This window comes from Lampris incognitus, chromosome 21 (assembly GCF_029633865.1).
Source record: "Lampris incognitus isolate fLamInc1 chromosome 21, fLamInc1.hap2, whole genome shotgun sequence".
NCBI classification, from domain to species: domain Eukaryota; kingdom Metazoa; phylum Chordata; class Actinopteri; order Lampriformes; family Lampridae; genus Lampris; species Lampris incognitus.
Window position 1 is genome coordinate 1,385,001 of NC_079231.1, and position 18,507 is coordinate 1,403,507.

An 18,507-nucleotide genomic window follows, 5' to 3' on the forward strand; every position below is an offset into this window, starting at 1 on the left:
GCTTCTGGGGTTGAACACAGCTGAAATGAAAAAGCTAAAAATATGGTTTGACGGAGACAAAATTATCATTGAATCTGAACAAAACTAAGTTTATGTTGTTTGGAAATCGTAAAGTAGACACACAAGGAGAAGTAATGATCAACAATATTAACATTGAAAGAGTATGAAAATACATTTCTGGGTGTGATACTTCACCATAAAATGTGCTGGAAACCTCATATAAGATTCATGAGAACAGAAATGGCAAGGAGCATTGGAGTTCTGGGAGAGGCAAGGCACATTCTGGATGATAAAGCACTGTACACCCTGTATTGTTCACGTGTACTGCCATATTTGAATTACGGTGTGGAAGTGTGGGGGAACACCTACAAAAGCAACCTACAATCGTTACGTGTATTACAAAAAAGAACAATCAGGACAGTAAACAATGTAGGATACTGGGACACACAAACAAACCGCTTTTAAACTCACGGGCTATCAAGTTCATGGACCTGGTAGAATTCAAAACTGCACAAATGTTGTACAAAGCAAGATATAATCTACTTCCTGGCAACATACAACAACTGTTCTCAGATGGGGGGGGGGTCAATTTAAGAGGAAAACTTAATTTTAAGAAACACTGTGTTCGTACCACTTACAAAAGTACGTGTATTTCAAATTGTGGGGTAAGTTTGTGAGATGGCCTAGATGAAGAACTGAAGGATGCACAAGTTTAAATCAACTCAACGTGAGGTACAAGGATGAGGAGGAGGTTTTGCTCCGCTAATGACCGTGGCACCCATGGTGCACGCCGTTATTGTTGTTCCTGGCAAATCATTGGTATTGTTTTCTCTGGGGGTTTTTTGTATTGTTTTATTGTTTTCATTTCATTTATTTATTTATTTGTCATTGTGAGATAGTTATTGAGAACGGCATACTCTGATGTGTGAAAAACTAAGTTTATTTTGTAGGTTTATTAATTGAGCATTAGCGAGGGGGCAGGATAATTATAAGTAGTAACTTCCTCCCGCTCCGTTTCGATCATATCATTTTTGCTGGATTCTCTATTGAGAATTCTTTTGTTGAATTCGGCTGGTTTTATTTTTGGTTTGTTTTTTATGCTTGGTCATTTTTTCTTTTATTTTGCATGTTCAAAATAAAGATATTAAGTTTTCTAGGATTGCTGTTCTTGGGGACAGGTATCACAGTAGATGATTTCCAGACAGCAGGGATATCTGCCAGATGTCAAGTGACATCTGGGAGACATGGTGGAGGACACCGTTAAGCTGGTCAGCACAGGACGGCAACATGCATTCTCAAATGTGACCTGGACCAGAGACCTTCCTGATGTTGACCCGTTTTAAAAGATCTCCAACACATTCCTGACGGATGAGAGAGAGACGTTTTCAGACAAGTCATGTTTTTCAAACCGGGAATAAAAGTCATTAAAAATATTTGGGTGATCGGTATCATTTATTCCCTAAATTGTAAGAGGTTTCTTGTCACTGTTTGAGTGATTGAGTACAGATTTAATTCCTTTCCACGTTGCCCGCAGATCACCGCTGCTGTGTTTATGTTCCATCCAATCCTTATGTATTCTTAGCTTTTATCTCATTCCTTATTACTTTGATCATTCCCCTCTTTCCCTGGCTATTCCCTGTATGAAAAATGCTGTTCTTATTGTTTATGATGTCTTTAAGTTCTTTAGTAAACCATGGTTTGTTACTGGGAAGACTAAAGTTTCACAGGGAATGTTGGGAGTCACACAGAAGGATATGTCGGGAGAGACAGTTGGTGCCAGTTCATTTAACTCAGAACATGAGCTATACTAGAAGACGTCCCAATCTGTCCAGCATTTCACCGTTTTTACTCTCTGCTCTCGTCGTTCACAGATGGGCTTGCAGAAGAAGTACACTCTTGTGGTAGGATGCTCCACAGGGAGGCCTAGGCAGGGATGTGAAAGCACCAGGCACTGAGCCATAGCACAGGTCAGCAGTGGAGTTCTTCTTAGTAGCTGCACAGGTGACTTACTCTTCATACGTCTTCAGTGACTTGTGTACCTGGCAGTGATGGAGATTCCCCACTCCAATAAATGTTGGAGCGTCGGGTGAAAGAGCATCCAGTCTGTCGGTCACCTCTGTGATCAGCTGAGTGACTGAAGAGACGTTCGCCCGTGGATGAATGTAAACCGGCAGCTAGCTGTGGCACTTCCGCTGCTACCCAAGTGCCACAGCTAGCTGCTGCTGCCACTATTTGAGCTTGCTGTCTCATGTAAACAAGGATGAAGAAGAGCTGGGGAAACTCCCTCGGCAGGTAGAAAGGGCGAAGTGAGATGGATAGTAGCTCAAGGTCAGGGTACAAGTTTTCTCCCTGACAGTACCTCTTATTGATGTGAAAGCATACACCGCCTCCGGTGGATTTGTTTGCAATGAGAGGCGACCGATCCATTCGAACAGGAACCCAAAGCCGCTTATGTGTAGATCCTCATTACAATCCACGTCTCCAGGCCACGTCTCGGTACAAGCGAGAAGGCATGTTTCTCTAAAATCACGCTCACATCTGGCCAAAGTCTCCAGTTCATCCAGCTTTCTGCGAATGGAGCCTACGTTGAAGAGAAGGATGGTTGGCAGCCGGCATCTGTCGCTTAGTCCATATTTCCTGAGTCTGCGTTGATGCCTGCCCTCCTCCCTCTCTTCCTCCACTGCTTTTTGGACAATGTTCTGCTTACAGCAGCATTGAAGCTACTACTTCGTAGCGACCGGGGAATGTATTGTCACTTACTGGCAGGGGTCAAAGGGCAAGGAGTAACTCACGGCTCTAGGGGATCATGCTGACAGGCTCACTACTGCCATCATGGTGTCCACAGGCAAATTGGCTTAAAAGAGTCCAAAGTGCCGCAAAGACCCCCTAGTAGACTCCCCTCATGACTAAAAACACTTCCACATAAGTCCCAAGGTCATTCAAGTTAAAAAGGTGCACGTTGTTGCACATTAACAGCAGACAAACATTCAGCAAACAAGCCAACAAGCTGCTCCCGGGTCACACAGAATCAGAACACTTTATTCATCCCTGAGGGGAAACTGGGTAGCGTGAGCGCCCCAGGTGGACAAAACCCTTGGCCCCTAGAGCTGTTTCTCTATGCTTCTCTGATGACATCAGAGCCCATCCACGCATCACTTTTCTTGGCCGTCACGCCGTGTCGTCTGTCAGGCTCCATATCCTCCCCTCTTCCCGTATGAATGGCAAAAAGCAGCACCGCTTACTTTCACAATTTCCCAGCAACTCCTCTACAAAATCACCCCAATCATTCTAAAATGATTAATTCTTCCCAAATAGAGCTATTCAAGTCATTTGGGGAAAATGTTGTATTTATCACAGCACAATATATCCATCCATCCATCCGTTATCCAAGCCGCTTATACAACCACAATATATATTGCAGGAAGAAGAAACAGGGCGATGTGTTTTCTGCAATATCGTGCAGAACTAGTGTGGACCGGTACTCACTCTGTTAGGAGCCAGTGTTTGCAGCCAAGTCTCTTCCACAGTGGGCTGTGTCCAGACAGCTCACTCAGCCTCCTGCTCACCAGACTGCAGCTAAGAGAGGCGAGGCGGACAGTGGAGACACGGGGTTATCGGACAGACTGGCGGATTAAAAGAAAGAGCCTCCATTCTTTCTCCCACACCACGGGGCGCTAAACTCGGTTTGTTGCGATAAGATGTACTTTTATTAATGCCTATGGGGACATTCATCTTGTACACTGAAGCTCAAACCCACGGGAGGACAGGCTGGAAGGAGGCATAGGCAGCTAGGAGCAGCTAGCAGCTAGCAGCAGCAGCTAGCAGCAGCTAGGAGCAGCAGCTAGGAGCAGCAGCAGCAGCTAGCAGGAGCAGCAGCTAGGAGCAGCCAGCAGCAGCTAGGAGCAGCAGCTAGGAGCAGCAGCAGCAGCTAGCAGGAGCAGCTAGCAGCAGCTAGCAGCAGAAGCAGCTAGCAGCAGCTAGGAGCAGCTAGGAGCAGCAGCAGCAGCAGCTAGCAGGAGCAGCTAGCAGCAGCTAGGAGCAGCAGCTAGCAGGAGCAGCTAGCAGCAGCTAGGAGCAGCAGCTAGGAGCAGCAGCTAGCAGCAGCTAGGAGCAGCAGCTAGGAGCAGCAGCTAGCAGCAGCAGCAGCTGCTAGAAGCAGCTAGGAGCAGCAGCAGCAGCAGCTAGCAGGAGCAGCTAGCAGCAGCTAGCAGCAGCTAGCAGAAGCAGCTAGGAGCAGCTAGCAGGAGCAGCTAGGAGCAGCAGCTAGGAGCAGCAGCTAGCAGCAGCAGCTAGCAGCAGCAGCAGCAGCAGCAGCTAGAAGCAGCTAGGAGCAGCAGCAGCAGCAGCTAGCAGGAGCAGCTAGGAGCAGCTAGCAGGAGCAGCTAGGAGCAGCGCTGCTGAGGTCGTATTAAAGGGCTGCAGGAGCAGAATTACACATCAAGTTGTTTCAATGGCAATTTTAAAATGCGATTTTAAAGGCTCAAGCTTAATTCATGAATAACTTCTGTTGGTTTAACATACGCGATAAGAGCAGGTGTACGGCTAAACGCATATAATATAATATAATATAATATACTATACAGGGTTGACACCGTTTCCTACCAGCGCCGGGAACGTTGTCACCTCATAAGACGTTACAACGTCCGACACAGACACGTCCGCTGCTCCGTCAGCCTGCGGGGAGCACACAAGCCGGGCGGCAGCCCGCACGCTAAGCTAACTTCACAGGGGCCAGTTTGGGGGGTTTTGACTTTTTCGGGGTGCCCATAGCGGCAGGGAGCCGCCCGGCCTGCCGCCCAGCCTGCCCGGCTTGCCCGGCTTGCCGCCCGGCCTGCCGCCCAACCTGCCCGACTTGCCGCCCGGCCTGCCGCCCGGCTTGCCGCCCAGCCTGCCCGGCTTGCCGCCCGGCCTGCCCGGCCTGCCGCCCGGGTTGCCGCCCGGCCTGCCCGGCTTGCCGCCCGGCCGTTCATAGCGGCGCAGCTCCCCGTCATCTTCACCGGCCGCTGCTAGTCTGTGCTGTTTCCTCCTCTCGTCACACAAAACACAGTTAAAAAGACGTGTCAATGTGCATTTCACGTGTGTGAGGAGCAGACGGCCTGTACGTACTGAACCAGATCCCTGAAGTCCAGGAAAGAGAAGATCAGCAGGAGCGGATCTGAAGGCAAGTGATCCAGCCGTAACTCCACCGACGCCATCGCTGAAAACACCCGTGCGCAAGCGCACAAACATGAGCATGCGCGCGCATTTACACACACACACACACACACATATATATATATATATATACGAGCGCGCGCACCTTCCTTTAATCCGGCGGGGCGGCGCCGGGGGGCGGGGAAGCGCCGGGGGGCGGGGTCTATGCGGGAGAAAAGTAAAACGGTCTGGTGTTTTTGTCTCGGGGTTGTGAAACAAATCTTTATTGAAGTTGTTGACACAATGCAGCTGCTGGTTCACCTGCTGACGACACGAAGTGCTGGCTTTGTGTTTCTCTCGCCCTTGTGTGTCCGTCTAAGCGGGGGGGGGGTGGTGGTGGTGGCTGCCGCTTCTCCCTCTCGTAGCCCCCTTCCCCTCCACCCCTGTATGTCTTCTCCCTCTCGTAGCCCCCTTCCCCTCCACCCCTGTATGTCTTCTCCCTCTCCCCCCTTCCCCTCCACCCCTGTATGTCTTCTCCCTCTCGTAGCCCCCTTCCCCTCCACCCCTGTATGTCTTCTCCCTCTCCCCCTTCCCCTCCACCCCTGTATGTCTTCTCCCTCTCCCCCCTTCCCATCCACCCCTGTATGTCTTCTCCCTCTCGCAGCCTCCTTCCCCTCCACCCCTGTATGTCTTCTCCCTCTCCCCCCTTCCCCTCCACCCCTGTATGTCTTCTCCCTCTCGTAGCCCCCTTCCCCTCCACCCCTGTATGTCTTCTCCCTCTCCCCCCTTCCCCTCCACCCCTGTATGTCTTCTCCCTCTCGCAGCCTCCTTCCCCTCCACCCCTGTATGTCTTCTCCCTCTCCCCCCTTCCCCTCCACCCCTGTATGTCTTCTCCCTCTCGTAGCCCCCTTCCCCTCCACCCCTGTATGTCTTCTCCCTCTCCCCCCTTCCCCTCCACCCCTGTATGTCTTCTCCCTCTCGCAGCCTCCTTCCCCTCCACCCCTGTATGTCTTCTCCCTCTCCCCCCTTCCCCTCCACCCCTGTATGTCTTCTCCCTCTCCCCCCTTCCCCTCCACCCCTGTATGTCTTCTCCCTCTCCCCCCTTCCCCTCCACCCCTGTGTGTCTTCTCCCTCTCGCAGCCTCCTTCCCCTCCACCCCTGTATGTCTTCTCCCTCTCCCCCCTTCCCCTCCACCCCTGTATGTCTTCTCCCTCTCCCCCCTTCCCCTCCACCCCTGTATGTCTTCTCCCTCTCCCCCCTTCCCCTCCACCCCTGTATGTCTTCTCCCTCTCCCCCTTCCCCTCCACCCCTGTATGTCTTCTCCCTCTCCCCCCTTCCCCTCCACCCCTGTATGTCTTCTCCCTCTCCCCCCTTCCCCTCCACCCCTGTATGTCTTCTCCCTCTCCCCCCTTCCCCTCCACCCCTGTATGTCTTCTCCCTCTCCCCCTTCCCCTCCACCCCTGTATGTCTTCTCCCTCTCCCCCCTTCCCCTCCACCCCTGTATGTCTTCTCCCTCTCGCAGCCTCCTTCCCCTCCACCCCTGTATGTCTTCTCCCTCTCCCCCCTTCCCATCCACCCCTGTGTGTCTTCTCCCTCTCCCCCCTTCCCCTCCACCCCTGTGTCTTCTCCCTCTCGTAGCCCCCTTCCCCTCCACCCCTGTATGTCTTCTCCCTCTCCCCCCTTCCCCTCCACCCCTGTATGTCTTCTCCCTCTCGCAGCCTCCTTCCCCTCCACCCCTGTATGTCTGTGTTGTGTTTATGTGTCGTCGTTTCCCCCCGTTTATTGTAAAGCCACTCTGAGTGTTAGTAAACCGCTGTATAAGATTGATTTATTGTTGTTGTTGTTGTTGTTGTTAAAACAGGACAGGGGGGCACAATGAAGGGAACACAAACAACCATGAACGGAATGGGAGTTTAGTGTTGTTAAATCGAGCGCACCCGGAAGCTGTCCTGTCCCGCTCGGAAAAGAGTTCGGAGAAACGGAGCCCATCCGGCAGTTCCGCCCCCTTCTCTGACGGTAAAAAGTGGAAAATAAAGGTTAAAAACAATCGGCAGGACGAAGCCGGAGCCGTGAAGTAAATTTGCTACGAAATGTGTTAACAGATGTCACCCCCCCGTACACTCACACATGGTGTTTCTTTTGTGTTTCCGAGTATGGCGTTGTCTTTTGTTGACTGCGCAATAAAGTTAAGCGAAATATATATATATATATATATATATATATATATATATATATATAAGTACCTACCCCATTGGCTGTTATAATTTGAATGTTTCCCCATCTGATTGGTCACTGTCCAACCGACATTAGGGGCGTGACGCTGGGCAACGTAACGGTATGATTCTTTGTGACTAAAACATTAGCAGCTGATGAAACAGGCCTGTTGTGGAGTTAGAAAACAACGAGACAGGAGACGTGAGAGTACACGTAGTCGAGGTAGTTTACTAGCTCCAACTCTGCATGTCATACGTTCGACAACGACACTGAACTGTGTACCGGAAGCGGAAGTGCATTATCTGACCCCTCACCTCTTCCCTTAAAGGTACACTGTCCTCTTAGGTGAATGTCTCTAGTTATATAGATGTGGGTCACCACACTGTACTGCTATGCTACTGTAAACTACTACTAGCTAACGGGTCGGACCCTTTAGCCCCTAGCTAACGGGTCGGACCCTTTAGCCCCTAGCTAACGGGTCGGACCCTTTAGCCCTAGCTAACGGGTCGGACCCTTTAGCCGAGCGGTTAGCGATGTCTCCTGCGGTGCGGGCGATACAGGTTCGCTTCCCGGCCGCGGCAGTTCCTGTGGTTGCGTTGTCCCCCGAATTCGCTACAATACGCATCTATCTATCTATCTATCTATCTATGAATAAACTTAGCACAAAAAGTAAGGACAAGTGTGTTTGGTAGGTTATGTGTTTGGTGTAACGATGCTTCTTGGCAGTAAGTCTTCTACCAGGCAGCTGATGGGCAGCATCCGGGGTACCGGCAGCTCAACACAAGAGTCAACAGCAGCAGCAAGATAAGCTGCTTGGCCTCGGCAGAGAAGGTCTGGCACATGTTTCATGGGCGCAGCCCACATACTGGGCTCTGCTGCATGATCCTGACACATGTGGCGCCATTTAAAAGGCAAATAAACAGGCTCTCCAACGGTGTCAGATTTATTTCCTTACTTTTTGTGCCAAGTATATGAACAATGTTCTTTTAACCCTTAACCCTTGTATGCCATGATGGAGTAGGTGTGTGATGTAACGTGCGTTCATTGTTTAAGTGTTCTAGCACCCCCTATTGGACAATAAGTAGAACGCAGCCCATTGCTCTTACGTTAGGTGTTTGCTTTCTAAATGTAGTCATGTTATTGTCACATGATCGGTAACGGGTTTAGCGGCCATTCGTGCGAAGCAAGCTAGAGAACGGCATGGTATAGGACATCTGGCGGCATCCGCCCGTGGAAGCCTTGGCAAAGCTTTGTTTGCGAGTAGACTACGTCATCTACTAGTTCGTCCACTTCCGGTCAAGATGGCGGAGTGAGTCGTTCCTTTTGCAAGCTACCAGGCCTGGTTTTTTTTCTTACATCAAGAAAGACTACTTTTGCACTGAGTGACATCGTTTACATGAAATCACTATTGGGCAGCTGCGGACGACAACTGCGGACGACAACTGCGGACGACAACTGCGGACGACAACTGCGGACGACAACTGCGGACGACAACTGCGGACGACAACTGCGGACGACAACTGCGGACGACAGTGGGAGAGACATGGAGCTGAGTTCGCTTGTTGCGACTCAAAAATACGACGGCTGCACCCGTGGCTAGCTAAGCTAACTAGCTGGCTAAGCTAACTAGCTGGCTAAGCTAACTAGCTGGCACAAGCAAGACTCGGCTCAAACTGTTATGGCAGACTCAGGGTCCATAAGAGACCTCGGAAACATGGTAAACACGGTACGGGACAAAACAAGAGGCCCCAACCGAGGAACATGTCTCGCCTGACTTTCTGGACCCGTTGGAAGAGGTCAAGGCCCAGGGCTATAAAACACAGAGACGGGTAAGAGAACCGCGGGTACACGCGAATGAACGACATCGTTGTCACCGGGCTGGAGACCCGCTCCGCGTCGCCCCGGCCGGGCTGCACCGCTGCGGAGCGGCGGGGACTCGGCGAGCCGGCAGCCGCTCCACCGCTGCGGAGCGGCGGGTGCCGTGTGTTCTTCCGTCTACGCGGGAGTAGAGCAACTGCTGGAGGCATGTCACCCTCTCCCTCGGAAAACGAGCCTTTTAAACCGGCCATCATAATAATAATAATAACAATAATAATAAGGTTTTCTAACAGGAAGCATAAACCTGCATTACTAAGGCAAGCAGAAAAACTGAAGGGATCAGATGTCTACTTGGACGAACATCTGACTAAACAGAATGTAGACATGGCCAGAAAGACACGCTTCCTGAGAGAGAAGAGGGAAATCCAGTATACATGGACAACAAACCGTAAAATCTTCATAACATTAAACAGAACACCAGAAGAGGCCAAAGTGCTGGTCATCAGAGACATGGAGGAATTGGATAAATACCAGTGAGTCCAAAAGAACAACACAAGAAGGTAGTGAAAAATCTGAAAGAGTGACTAAATGACTACATACAACCATGACAAGTTCTGAAAGAAGTCATTCATCTCTGTCTGCAAATAATGAAGAGCGAACAACAAAGATTAAACATTTGATAAACTGGGATTGAAAACATTTGAATACACTGAGCATAAATCACAAGATATGGAAAATGATATGGATCCAGAAAATAATTTCTTCAACAATAACAACTGCTGTTATTACACCGAGGCTCAGATTAACATGAAGGTTAAGTCTGGGCAGGCAGTGGGCATTCACAAATCCACATGACTCGCTTCTGTGGTGTGTAACGTTCTCCAACAACCTGAGCCCTCATTCCTCCAGCCGCCCAGTTGAAGGGAGCAGAAGCGGGGGGGGGGGGGTTCCATCCAGCTTCCGGGTTGATGGTACTGGTTTAACGGGCTCTGGTTCCACTGGGAACAGGCGAGTGTGCGCTCACTGTAATACGACTGGAAATGCGGAAGACGTGACGTCATCACACAGAGGAACGGCTCAGGTTGCAACAACAAAGGGTGAGAAAGGGCGGACGAGGATGCCATTCGGAAGGGATATCAGGAGCAAATGGAGATCAGGTGTGGGAAACACAGAGAAGGGCGATATATTTCTTAAAACCACCGGATTGTTTACTGGTAGGGTTGTTTTGTAGACTAATATGAGCTACAGCCTGTTCTGTATACTCCAGTACTAAAGGTGGCGGTATGCACTTAAGAGTTGTATTGCAATCCGCCATAAAACGAAAAGAAGAAAAAAACGGTTAAGAAGCAGCCGAAGAAGAAGAAGACAAAGGCGAAGCGGAGGAGAAGAGAGAGTCGTGTGTGAGTTGGGAAGCCAACAGAATTTGTCTCGTGGCGCGACAGTTTAGCATTTGACTTAACAATAATTATCTCCAGTTAAAGATCCAGCTCAAAGACATAACGTCCATCTAACCTCTCCGATATCGCTTGTCTACAGCAACATGAAACTCCACCTTTTCCTGCTGGCGGCGGGCGCCTCCCTACTCGGACTCGGTGAGACGGAAAGGGTCGAAAAATGGGTTATTACTTTTTAACGTTATACGAACAACACTGCACTGGCATATGACGTCATACAAAACTTACATAGAGCAGCCCACAATCCCTCCGTCCTGCAAGGGACAGAACGTTACGAGTCGAACGTTTCCCCATTTCCAACCTACGTATTTGTTGGACGATCCGGATGTGCAGTTTAGGAACGAGCCAAAATGTACGTTGTTAGAAACTCGGGGAACACTTCTGTGTCATAAGCACATGAAACTGCTCGTTATGCCACTCTATTGTTTATAAGGGTGGGGACACCTGCAGCCACTGTATTGTTTATAAGGGTGGGGACACCTGCAGTCACTGTATTGTTTATAAGGGTGGGGACACCTGCAGCCACTGTATTGTTTATAAGGGTGGGGACACCTGCAGTCACTGTATTGTTTATAAGGGTGGGGACACCTGCAGCCACTGTATTGTTTATAAGGGTGGGGACACCTGCAGTCACTGTATTGTTTATAAGGGTGGGGACACCTGCAGCCACTGTATTGTTTATAAGGGTGGGGACACCTGCAGTCACTGTATTGTTTATAAGGGTGGGGACACCTGCAGCCACTGTATTGTTTATAAGGGTGGGGACACCTGCAGCCACTGTATTGTTTATAAGGGTGGGGACACCTGCAGCCACTGTATTGTTTATAAGGGTGGGGACACCTGCAGCCACTGTATTGTTTATAAGGGTGGGGTACCTGCAGTCACTGTATTGTTTATAAGGGTGGGGGTCAGGTGAGACTGAAGAGGGGACTTATGAAACATTTCTCAACAGACGATGTGTCCAGATGAAGCGAGTCCCATGATGTCTTAACTGAAAGCGTGGACAGTCCGTCTCAGTTGATAATTAGGTTGCAGTGTCACCGGCTCAAAGCATTTCCTCCTCGTCATTAAGTCTTCCAACAGTCTGACTTGTTCACAGGCTACACATCTCATCTTTTCTTATCATCCAAAAGATGAATTTACAAACTAAGGCAGTCATTACACTTACAGAACTTGCATCAAGCTGCATGAGCAGACAGTAGCTGAGACAAGACCCTGACACAGACGATCCACACACGGCCTATAAAACCATGAAGTGAACCAAGCCAAGGAGAACGTCTGCCTCTGCTATATCACGAGGCTCACGGCAACATGGGGACTTGCAGGGGAAATCATGTCTCATATGGGACGTCCTCTACCTGTCTGATATTAAACTTGCGTTTGTGTATTGCATTTCTACCTTTTATAAACTAACCAGATTTTTGTGATCCAAATTGGGATCATTTGTGCGCCCCCCCTGTAAGACGCAGATTAAATGGTCATTGTTTTTGTGTTCACCTCAGTCATAGTGTGATTATCGGTAATGACACGGCCAGCGTGTTTTGATAATGATGTGTATCTACTGAACGTTTTAATGAGGTCTTTATTCAGTGTCTTAATTAGGTCTCATTTTCAGGGGATGCTCTGAGGTGTTACTCCTGTCCTGGCGGTTCAGTGGACACCTGTAAGAACGTGGCGCAGTGTGGGGACGAAGACAGCTGCCTGTCACTGGAAGTTAGCGCTGGTGTCCAAGCAGGTGAGCATGGTGTTGTATGGACTGCTACACACTCGCACACGCAACCTGGTGTATATGTAACCTGAGTGACTTCCTGTTTCTGGTGTAAAGATCCGGAAATGGTGTTTTCATTCTTGCTGATTTCCTTATTAACGCGATGTCGTTATTTGAGTGTTCGTGTCTAAATTATAATGAAGTATTGATTCCTTTGTGTTTCTCTGGCAGGAACACACTTCTCCCAGTGCATCAAGATGGCTGACTGTGACTTTGACAAACTGGCTGTGTTGTTCAAGCTTGGGTCCTTCAAAATGAACTGCTGCCAATCAAACCTTTGTAACTCCTCCCACTCTGTTGTATCCAGCCCTCTGATTGGTCTGATGGCATCGCTGGCTGCTCTCTGGTTGGGCTTCTGCTAAAGCAGAAGGGTCTGACTAAACCTGCATCAGACAGATGAGATTTGGTGTGTTAGTCCAGATCTGATGTTGGCAGATGTGGCCAAGTTATGTGGAAATCACTTAGGGGGCAGAAATGAGCATTTAACTGCTTTTGCTTGACAGAGTCTCTCTCCTGTGTTGAGTCACATTGCATTTTCCCACAAAGCTGAAGGACACTTGCACAATGACTATAATGTCTGTTTGACACTACATACTACAGGTATACTACATGTAGTATGTAGTGATACATACTACATGTAGTATACCTGTAGTATGTAGTGATACTACATACTACAGGTATACTACATGTAGTATGTATCACTACATACTACAGGCGTCACTGTCCTGATTAAACATGACTATAATGTCTGTTAGACACTACATACTATATGCATACTACATGTAGTATGTAGTGATACTACATACTACAGGTATACTACATGTAGTATGTAGTGATACTACATACTACAGGCGTCACTGTCCTGATTAAACGTGACTATGTCTGTTAGACACTACATACTACTGCAGTATCACTACATACTACAGGTATACTACCTGTAGTATGTAGTGATACTACATACTACAGGCGTGGCTGTCCTCCGTCTTCTTACTGAGTGTCTGCTTGACGAGTCCGTCCATAAAACGTGAGGCAAACAAGGAAGCATAAAAAGAAAAGGAACCACTCCAATGGGCTGCCAGTAGCTTGGCGCCATCTGCTGGAGGAAATCAGGTAACACTTATTAAACAAATTGGGTTGTATTGGAGTATATTTGTACTTGATATTCAGGATGGCATCATAAATAAAGGCTTTATTAAACCAATTGAGATTGTAGTTTTTTATTTGAAAGCACAAGTTGTTTTGTTAAACCAGTCAGGGCAGAATGGATGTTCTATGGCTGAAACCGTTTGGTCTGAATTCACAAATGTGGAAAACGTCAACCAAAGTCTCCATGATAAACGGCAGTGATGAGAAACCATTGAGCAAGGCACCACGGCCGTGAATAACCTGGCGATGAAGGCGTAACTCCTTTTCTGAGCAAAACATTCACGACTGCCTGAACTCATTTTAGATCGTAACATCGATTTAATTATCACACAGAATTAATCTTTCAAAATTCGTTTTCTTCTGTCAACATTCATTTAAAATCGGATGAGAGTTAGAAAACACAGCCCCATCAGCCACAGCGGCCATCTTACCCAACAGGGACGGAGATGCTACCGTCACACCCGTGTGTGTGTGTGTGGGGGGGGGGGCAGGGTAGGCACTTTGTGGATGTGTGTGTGTGGGGCAGGGTAGGCACTTTGTGGATGTGTGTGTGTGGGGCAGGGTAGGCACTTTGTGGATGTGTGTGTGTGTGGGGGGGGTAGGCACTTTGTGGATGTGTGTGTGTGTGTGGGGGGGGTAGGCACTTTGTGGATGTGTGTGTGTGGGGTGGGGCAGGGTAGGCACTTTGTGTGTGTGTGTGTGTGGGGGGGGGGGTTAGGCACTTTGTGGATGTGTGTGTGTGGGGCAGGGTAGGCACTTTGTGGATGTGTGTGTGTGGGGGGGTTAGGCACTTTGTGGATGTGTGTGTGTGGGGGGGTTAGGCACTTTGTGGATGTGTGTGTGTGTGGGGGGGGGTTAGGCACTTTGTGGATGTGTGTGTGTGTGGGGGGGGGTTAGGCACTTTGTGGATGTGTGTGTGTGTGTGTGGGGGGGGGTTTAGGCACTTTGTGGATGTGTGTGTGTGTGGGGGGGGTTAGGCACTTTGTGGATGTGTGTGTGTGTGTGTGTGGGGGGGGGTTAGGCACTTTGTGGATGTGTGTGTGTGTGTGTGTGTGTGTGGGGGGGGTTAGGCACTTTGTGAATGTGTGTGTGTGGGGGGGGGTTAGGCACTTTGTGGATATGTGTGTGTTGGGGGGGTTAGGCACTTTGTGGATGTGTGTGTGTGTGTGTGTGGGGGGGTTAGGCACTTTGTGGATGTGTGTGTGTGGGGGGGGGTTAGGCACTTTGTGGATATGTGTGTTGGGGGGGTTAGGCACTTTGTGGATGTGTGTGTTGGGGGGGTTAGGCACTTTGTGGATGTGTGTGTGTGCGTGTGTGTGTGTGTGGGGGGGGTTAGGCACTTTGTGGATGTGTGTGTGTGTGTGTGGGGGGGGTTAGGCACTTTGTGGATGTGTGTGTTGGGGGGGTTAGGCACTTTGTGGATGTGTGTGTGGGGGGGGGGGTTAGGCACTTTGTGGATGTGTGTGTTGGGGGGGTTAGGCACTTTGTGGATGTGTGTGTGTGTTTGTGTGGGGGGGGGTTAGGCACTTTGTGGATGTGTGTGTGGGGGGGGTTAGGCACTTTGTGGATGTGTGTGTGTGGGGGGGGAGGTTAGGCACTTTGTGGATGTGTGTGTGTGTGTGTGGGGGGGGGTTAGGCACTTTGTGGATGTGTGTGTGTGTGGGGGGGGGGGTTAGGCACTTTGTGGATGTGTGTGTGTGGGGGGGGTTAGGCACTTTGTGGATGTGTGTGTGTGGGGGGGGTTAGGCACTTTGTGGATGTGTGTGTGTGTGTTTGTGTGGGGGGGGTTAGGCACTTTGTGTGTGTGTGGGGGGGGGGTTAGGCACTTTGTGGATGTGTGTGTGTGTGTGGGGGGGGGGTTAGGCACTTAGTGGATGTGTGTGTGTGTGTGTGGGGGGGGGGGTTAGGCACTTTGTGGATGTGTGTGTGTGTGTGTGGGGGGGGGTTAGGCACTTTGTGGATGTGTGTGTTGGGGGGTTAGGCACTTTGTGGATATGTGTGTGTGGGGGGGGGGTTAGGCACTTTGTGGATGTGTGTGTGGGGGGGGTTAGGCACTTTGTGGATGTGTGTGTGGGGGGGGGGGGTTAGGCACTTTGTGGATGTGTGTGTGTGTGTGTGTATGGGGGGGGGGTTAGGCACTTTGTGGATGTGTGTGTGTGTGGGGGGGTTAGGCACTTTGTGGATGTGTGTGTGTGGGGGGGGTTAGGCACTTTGTGGATGTGTGTGTGTGGGGGGGGCTAGGCACTTTGTGGATGTGTGTGTGTGGGGGGGGGGTTAGGCACTTTGTGGATGTGTGTGTGTGGGGGGGGGCTAGGCACTTTGTGGATGTGTGTGTGTGGGGGGGTTAGGCACTTTGTGGATGTGTGTGTGTGTGTGTGGGGGGGGTTAGGCACTTTGTGGATGTGTGTGTGTGTGGGGGGGGGGTTAGGCACTTTGTGGATGTGTGTGTGTGGGGGGGGGTTAGGCACTTTGTGGATGTGTGTGTGTGGGGGGGGTTAGGCACTTTGTGGATGTGTGTGTGTGTGTTTGTGTGGGGGGGGTTAGGCACTTTGTGTGTGTGTGGGGGGGGTTAGGCACTTTGTGGATGTGTGTGTGTGTGTGGGGGGGGGGTTAGGCACTTAGTGGATGTGTGTGTGTGTGTGTGTGTGGGGGGGGGTTAGGCACTTTGTGGATGTGTGTGTGTGTGTGTGGGGGGGGGTTAGGCACTTTGTGGATGTGTGTGTTGGGGGGTTAGGCACTTTGTGGATATGTGTGTGTGGGGGGGGGTTAGGCACTTTGTGGATGTGTGTGTGGGGGGGGTTAGGCACTTTGTGGATGTGTGTGTGGGGGGGGGTTAGGCACTTTGTGGATGTGTGTGTGTGTGTGTGTATGGGGGGGGGTTAGGCACTTTGTGGATGTGTGTGTGTGTGGGGGGGTTAGGCACTTTGTGGATGTGTGTGTGTGGGGGGGGTTAGGCACTTTGTGGATGTGTGTGTGTGGGGGGGGGGTTAGGCACTTTGTGGATGTGTGTGTGTGGGGGGGGGGCTAGGCACTTTGTGGATGTGTGTGTGTGGGGGGGGTTAGGCACTTTGTGGATGTGTGTGTGTGTGTGTGGGGGGGGGTTAGGCACTTTGTGGATGTGTGTGTGTGTGGGGGGGTTAGGCACTTTGTGGATATGTGTGTGTGTGGGGGGGGTTAGGCACTTTGTAGGTGTGTGTTTGTGGGGGGGGGTTAGGCACTTTGTGGATGTGTGTGTGTGGGGGGGGTTAGGCACTTTGTGGATGTGTGTGTGTGTGTGTGTGTGGGGGGGGGGGTTAGGCACTTTGTGGATGTGTGTGTGTGGGGGGGGGGTTAGGCACTTTGTGGATGTGTGTGTGTGTGGGGGGGGTTAGGCACTTTGTGGATGTGTGTGTGTGGGGGGGGTTAGGCACTTTGTGGATGTGTGTGTGGGGGGGGGTTAGGCACTTTGTGGATGTGTGTGTGGGGGGGGTTAGGCACTTTGTGGATATGTGTGTGGGGGGGGTTAGGCACTTTGTGGATGTGTGTGTGTGTGGGGGGGGGTGGGGTTAGGCACTTTGTGGATATGTGTGTGGGGGGGGTTAGGCACTTTGTGGATGTGTGTGTGTGGGGGGGGAGGTTAGGCACTTTGTGGATGTGTGTGTGTGTGTGTGGGGGGGGGTTAGGCACTTTGTGGATGTGTGTGTGTGTGGGGGGGGGGGTTAGGCACTTTGTGGATGTGTGTGTGTGGGGGGGGTTAGGCACTTTGTGGATGTGTGTGTGTGGGGGGGGTTAGGCACTTTGTGGATGTGTGTGTGTGTGTTTGTGTGGGGGGGGTTAGGCACTTTGTGTGTGTGTGGGGGGGGGGTTAGGCACTTTGTGGATGTGTGTGTGTGTGTGGGGGGGGGGTTAGGCACTTAGTGGATGTGTGTGTGTGTGTGTGGGGGGGGGGGTTAGGCACTTTGTGGATGTGTGTGTGTGTGTGTGGGGGGGGGTTAGGCACTTTGTGGATGTGTGTGTTGGGGGGTTAGGCACTTTGTGGATATGTGTGTGTGGGGGGGGGGTTAGGCACTTTGTGGATGTGTGTGTGGGGGGGGTTAGGCACTTTGTGGATGTGTGTGTGGGGGGGGGGGTTAGGCACTTTGTGGATGTGTGTGTGTGTGTGTGTATGGGGGGGGGGTTAGGCACTTTGTGGATGTGTGTGTGTGTGGGGGGGTTAGGCACTTTGTGGATGTGTGTGTGTGGGGGGGGTTAGGCACTTTGTGGATGTGTGTGTGTGGGGGGGGGCTAGGCACTTTGTGGATGTGTGTGTGTGGGGGGGGGGTTAGGCACTTTGTGGATGTGTGTGTGTGGGGGGGGGCTAGGCACTTTGTGGATGTGTGTGTGTGGGGGGGTTAGGCACTTTGTGGATGTGTGTGTGTGTGTGTGGGGGGGGTTAGGCACTTTGTGGATGTGTGTGTGTGTGGGGGGGGGGTTAGGCACTTTGTGGATGTGTGTGTGTGGGGGGGGGTTAGGCACTTTGTGGATGTGTGTGTGTGGGGGGGGTTAGGCACTTTGTGGATGTGTGTGTGTGTGTGTTTGTGTGGGGGGGGTTAGGCACTTTGTGTGTGTGTGGGGGGGGTTAGGCACTTTGTGGATGTGTGTGTGTGTGTGGGGGGGGGGTTAGGCACTTAGTGGATGTGTGTGTGTGTGTGTGTGTGGGGGGGGGTTAGGCACTTTGTGGATGTGTGTGTGTGTGTGTGGGGGGGGTTAGGCACTTTGTGGATGTGTGTGTTGGGGGGTTAGGCACTTTGTGGATATGTGTGTGTGGGGGGGGGTTAGGCACTTTGTGGATGTGTGTGTGGGGGGGGTTAGGCACTTTGTGGATGTGTGTGTGTGGGGGGGTTAGGCACTTTGTGGATGTGTGTGTGTGTGTGTGTATGGGGGGGGGTTAGGCACTTTGTGGATGTGTGTGTGTGTGGGGGGGTTAGGCACTTTGTGGATGTGTGTGTGTGGGGG

General features: G+C 50.8%; 2 protein-coding genes across 6 annotated transcripts in view; one reads left to right on the forward strand and one right to left on the reverse strand.

Moving 5' to 3' along the window:
• Positions 1-5,202, reverse strand: part of fbxo3 (F-box protein 3) — a 16,772-nt gene extending 11,570 nt beyond the window's left edge. Inside the window, 2 exon segments of the mRNA XM_056301197.1 lie at positions 3,487-3,576; positions 5,107-5,202. Of these exon segments, the coding sequence (XP_056157172.1) occupies positions 3,487-3,576; positions 5,107-5,195 (179 nt within the window). The 5' untranslated portion in view covers positions 5,196-5,202.
• Positions 5,203-10,199: 4,997 nt separating this feature from the next.
• LOC130131592 (CD59 glycoprotein-like) lies at positions 10,200-13,588 on the forward strand. 5 transcript variants are annotated; one of them, XR_008812390.1, is made up of 5 exons: positions 10,273-10,322; positions 10,702-10,757; positions 12,235-12,354; positions 12,559-13,024; positions 13,102-13,588. XR_008812390.1 is itself a non-coding variant. In XM_056301347.1 (4 exons), exons 1-4 carry the CDS (start codon positions 10,312-10,314, stop codon positions 12,747-12,749), a joined length of 378 nt encoding a protein of 125 aa, XP_056157322.1. In that variant the 5' UTR covers positions 10,273-10,311; the 3' UTR covers positions 12,750-13,588. The 5 variants fall into 5 exon arrangements, 3 of the variants coding, with proteins under 3 accessions (XP_056157324.1, XP_056157322.1, XP_056157323.1); XR_008812391.1 differs by having other exon boundaries at positions 13,239-13,588; XM_056301347.1 differs by having other exon boundaries at positions 12,559-13,588.
• Positions 13,589-18,507: the final 4,919 nt, after the last annotated feature.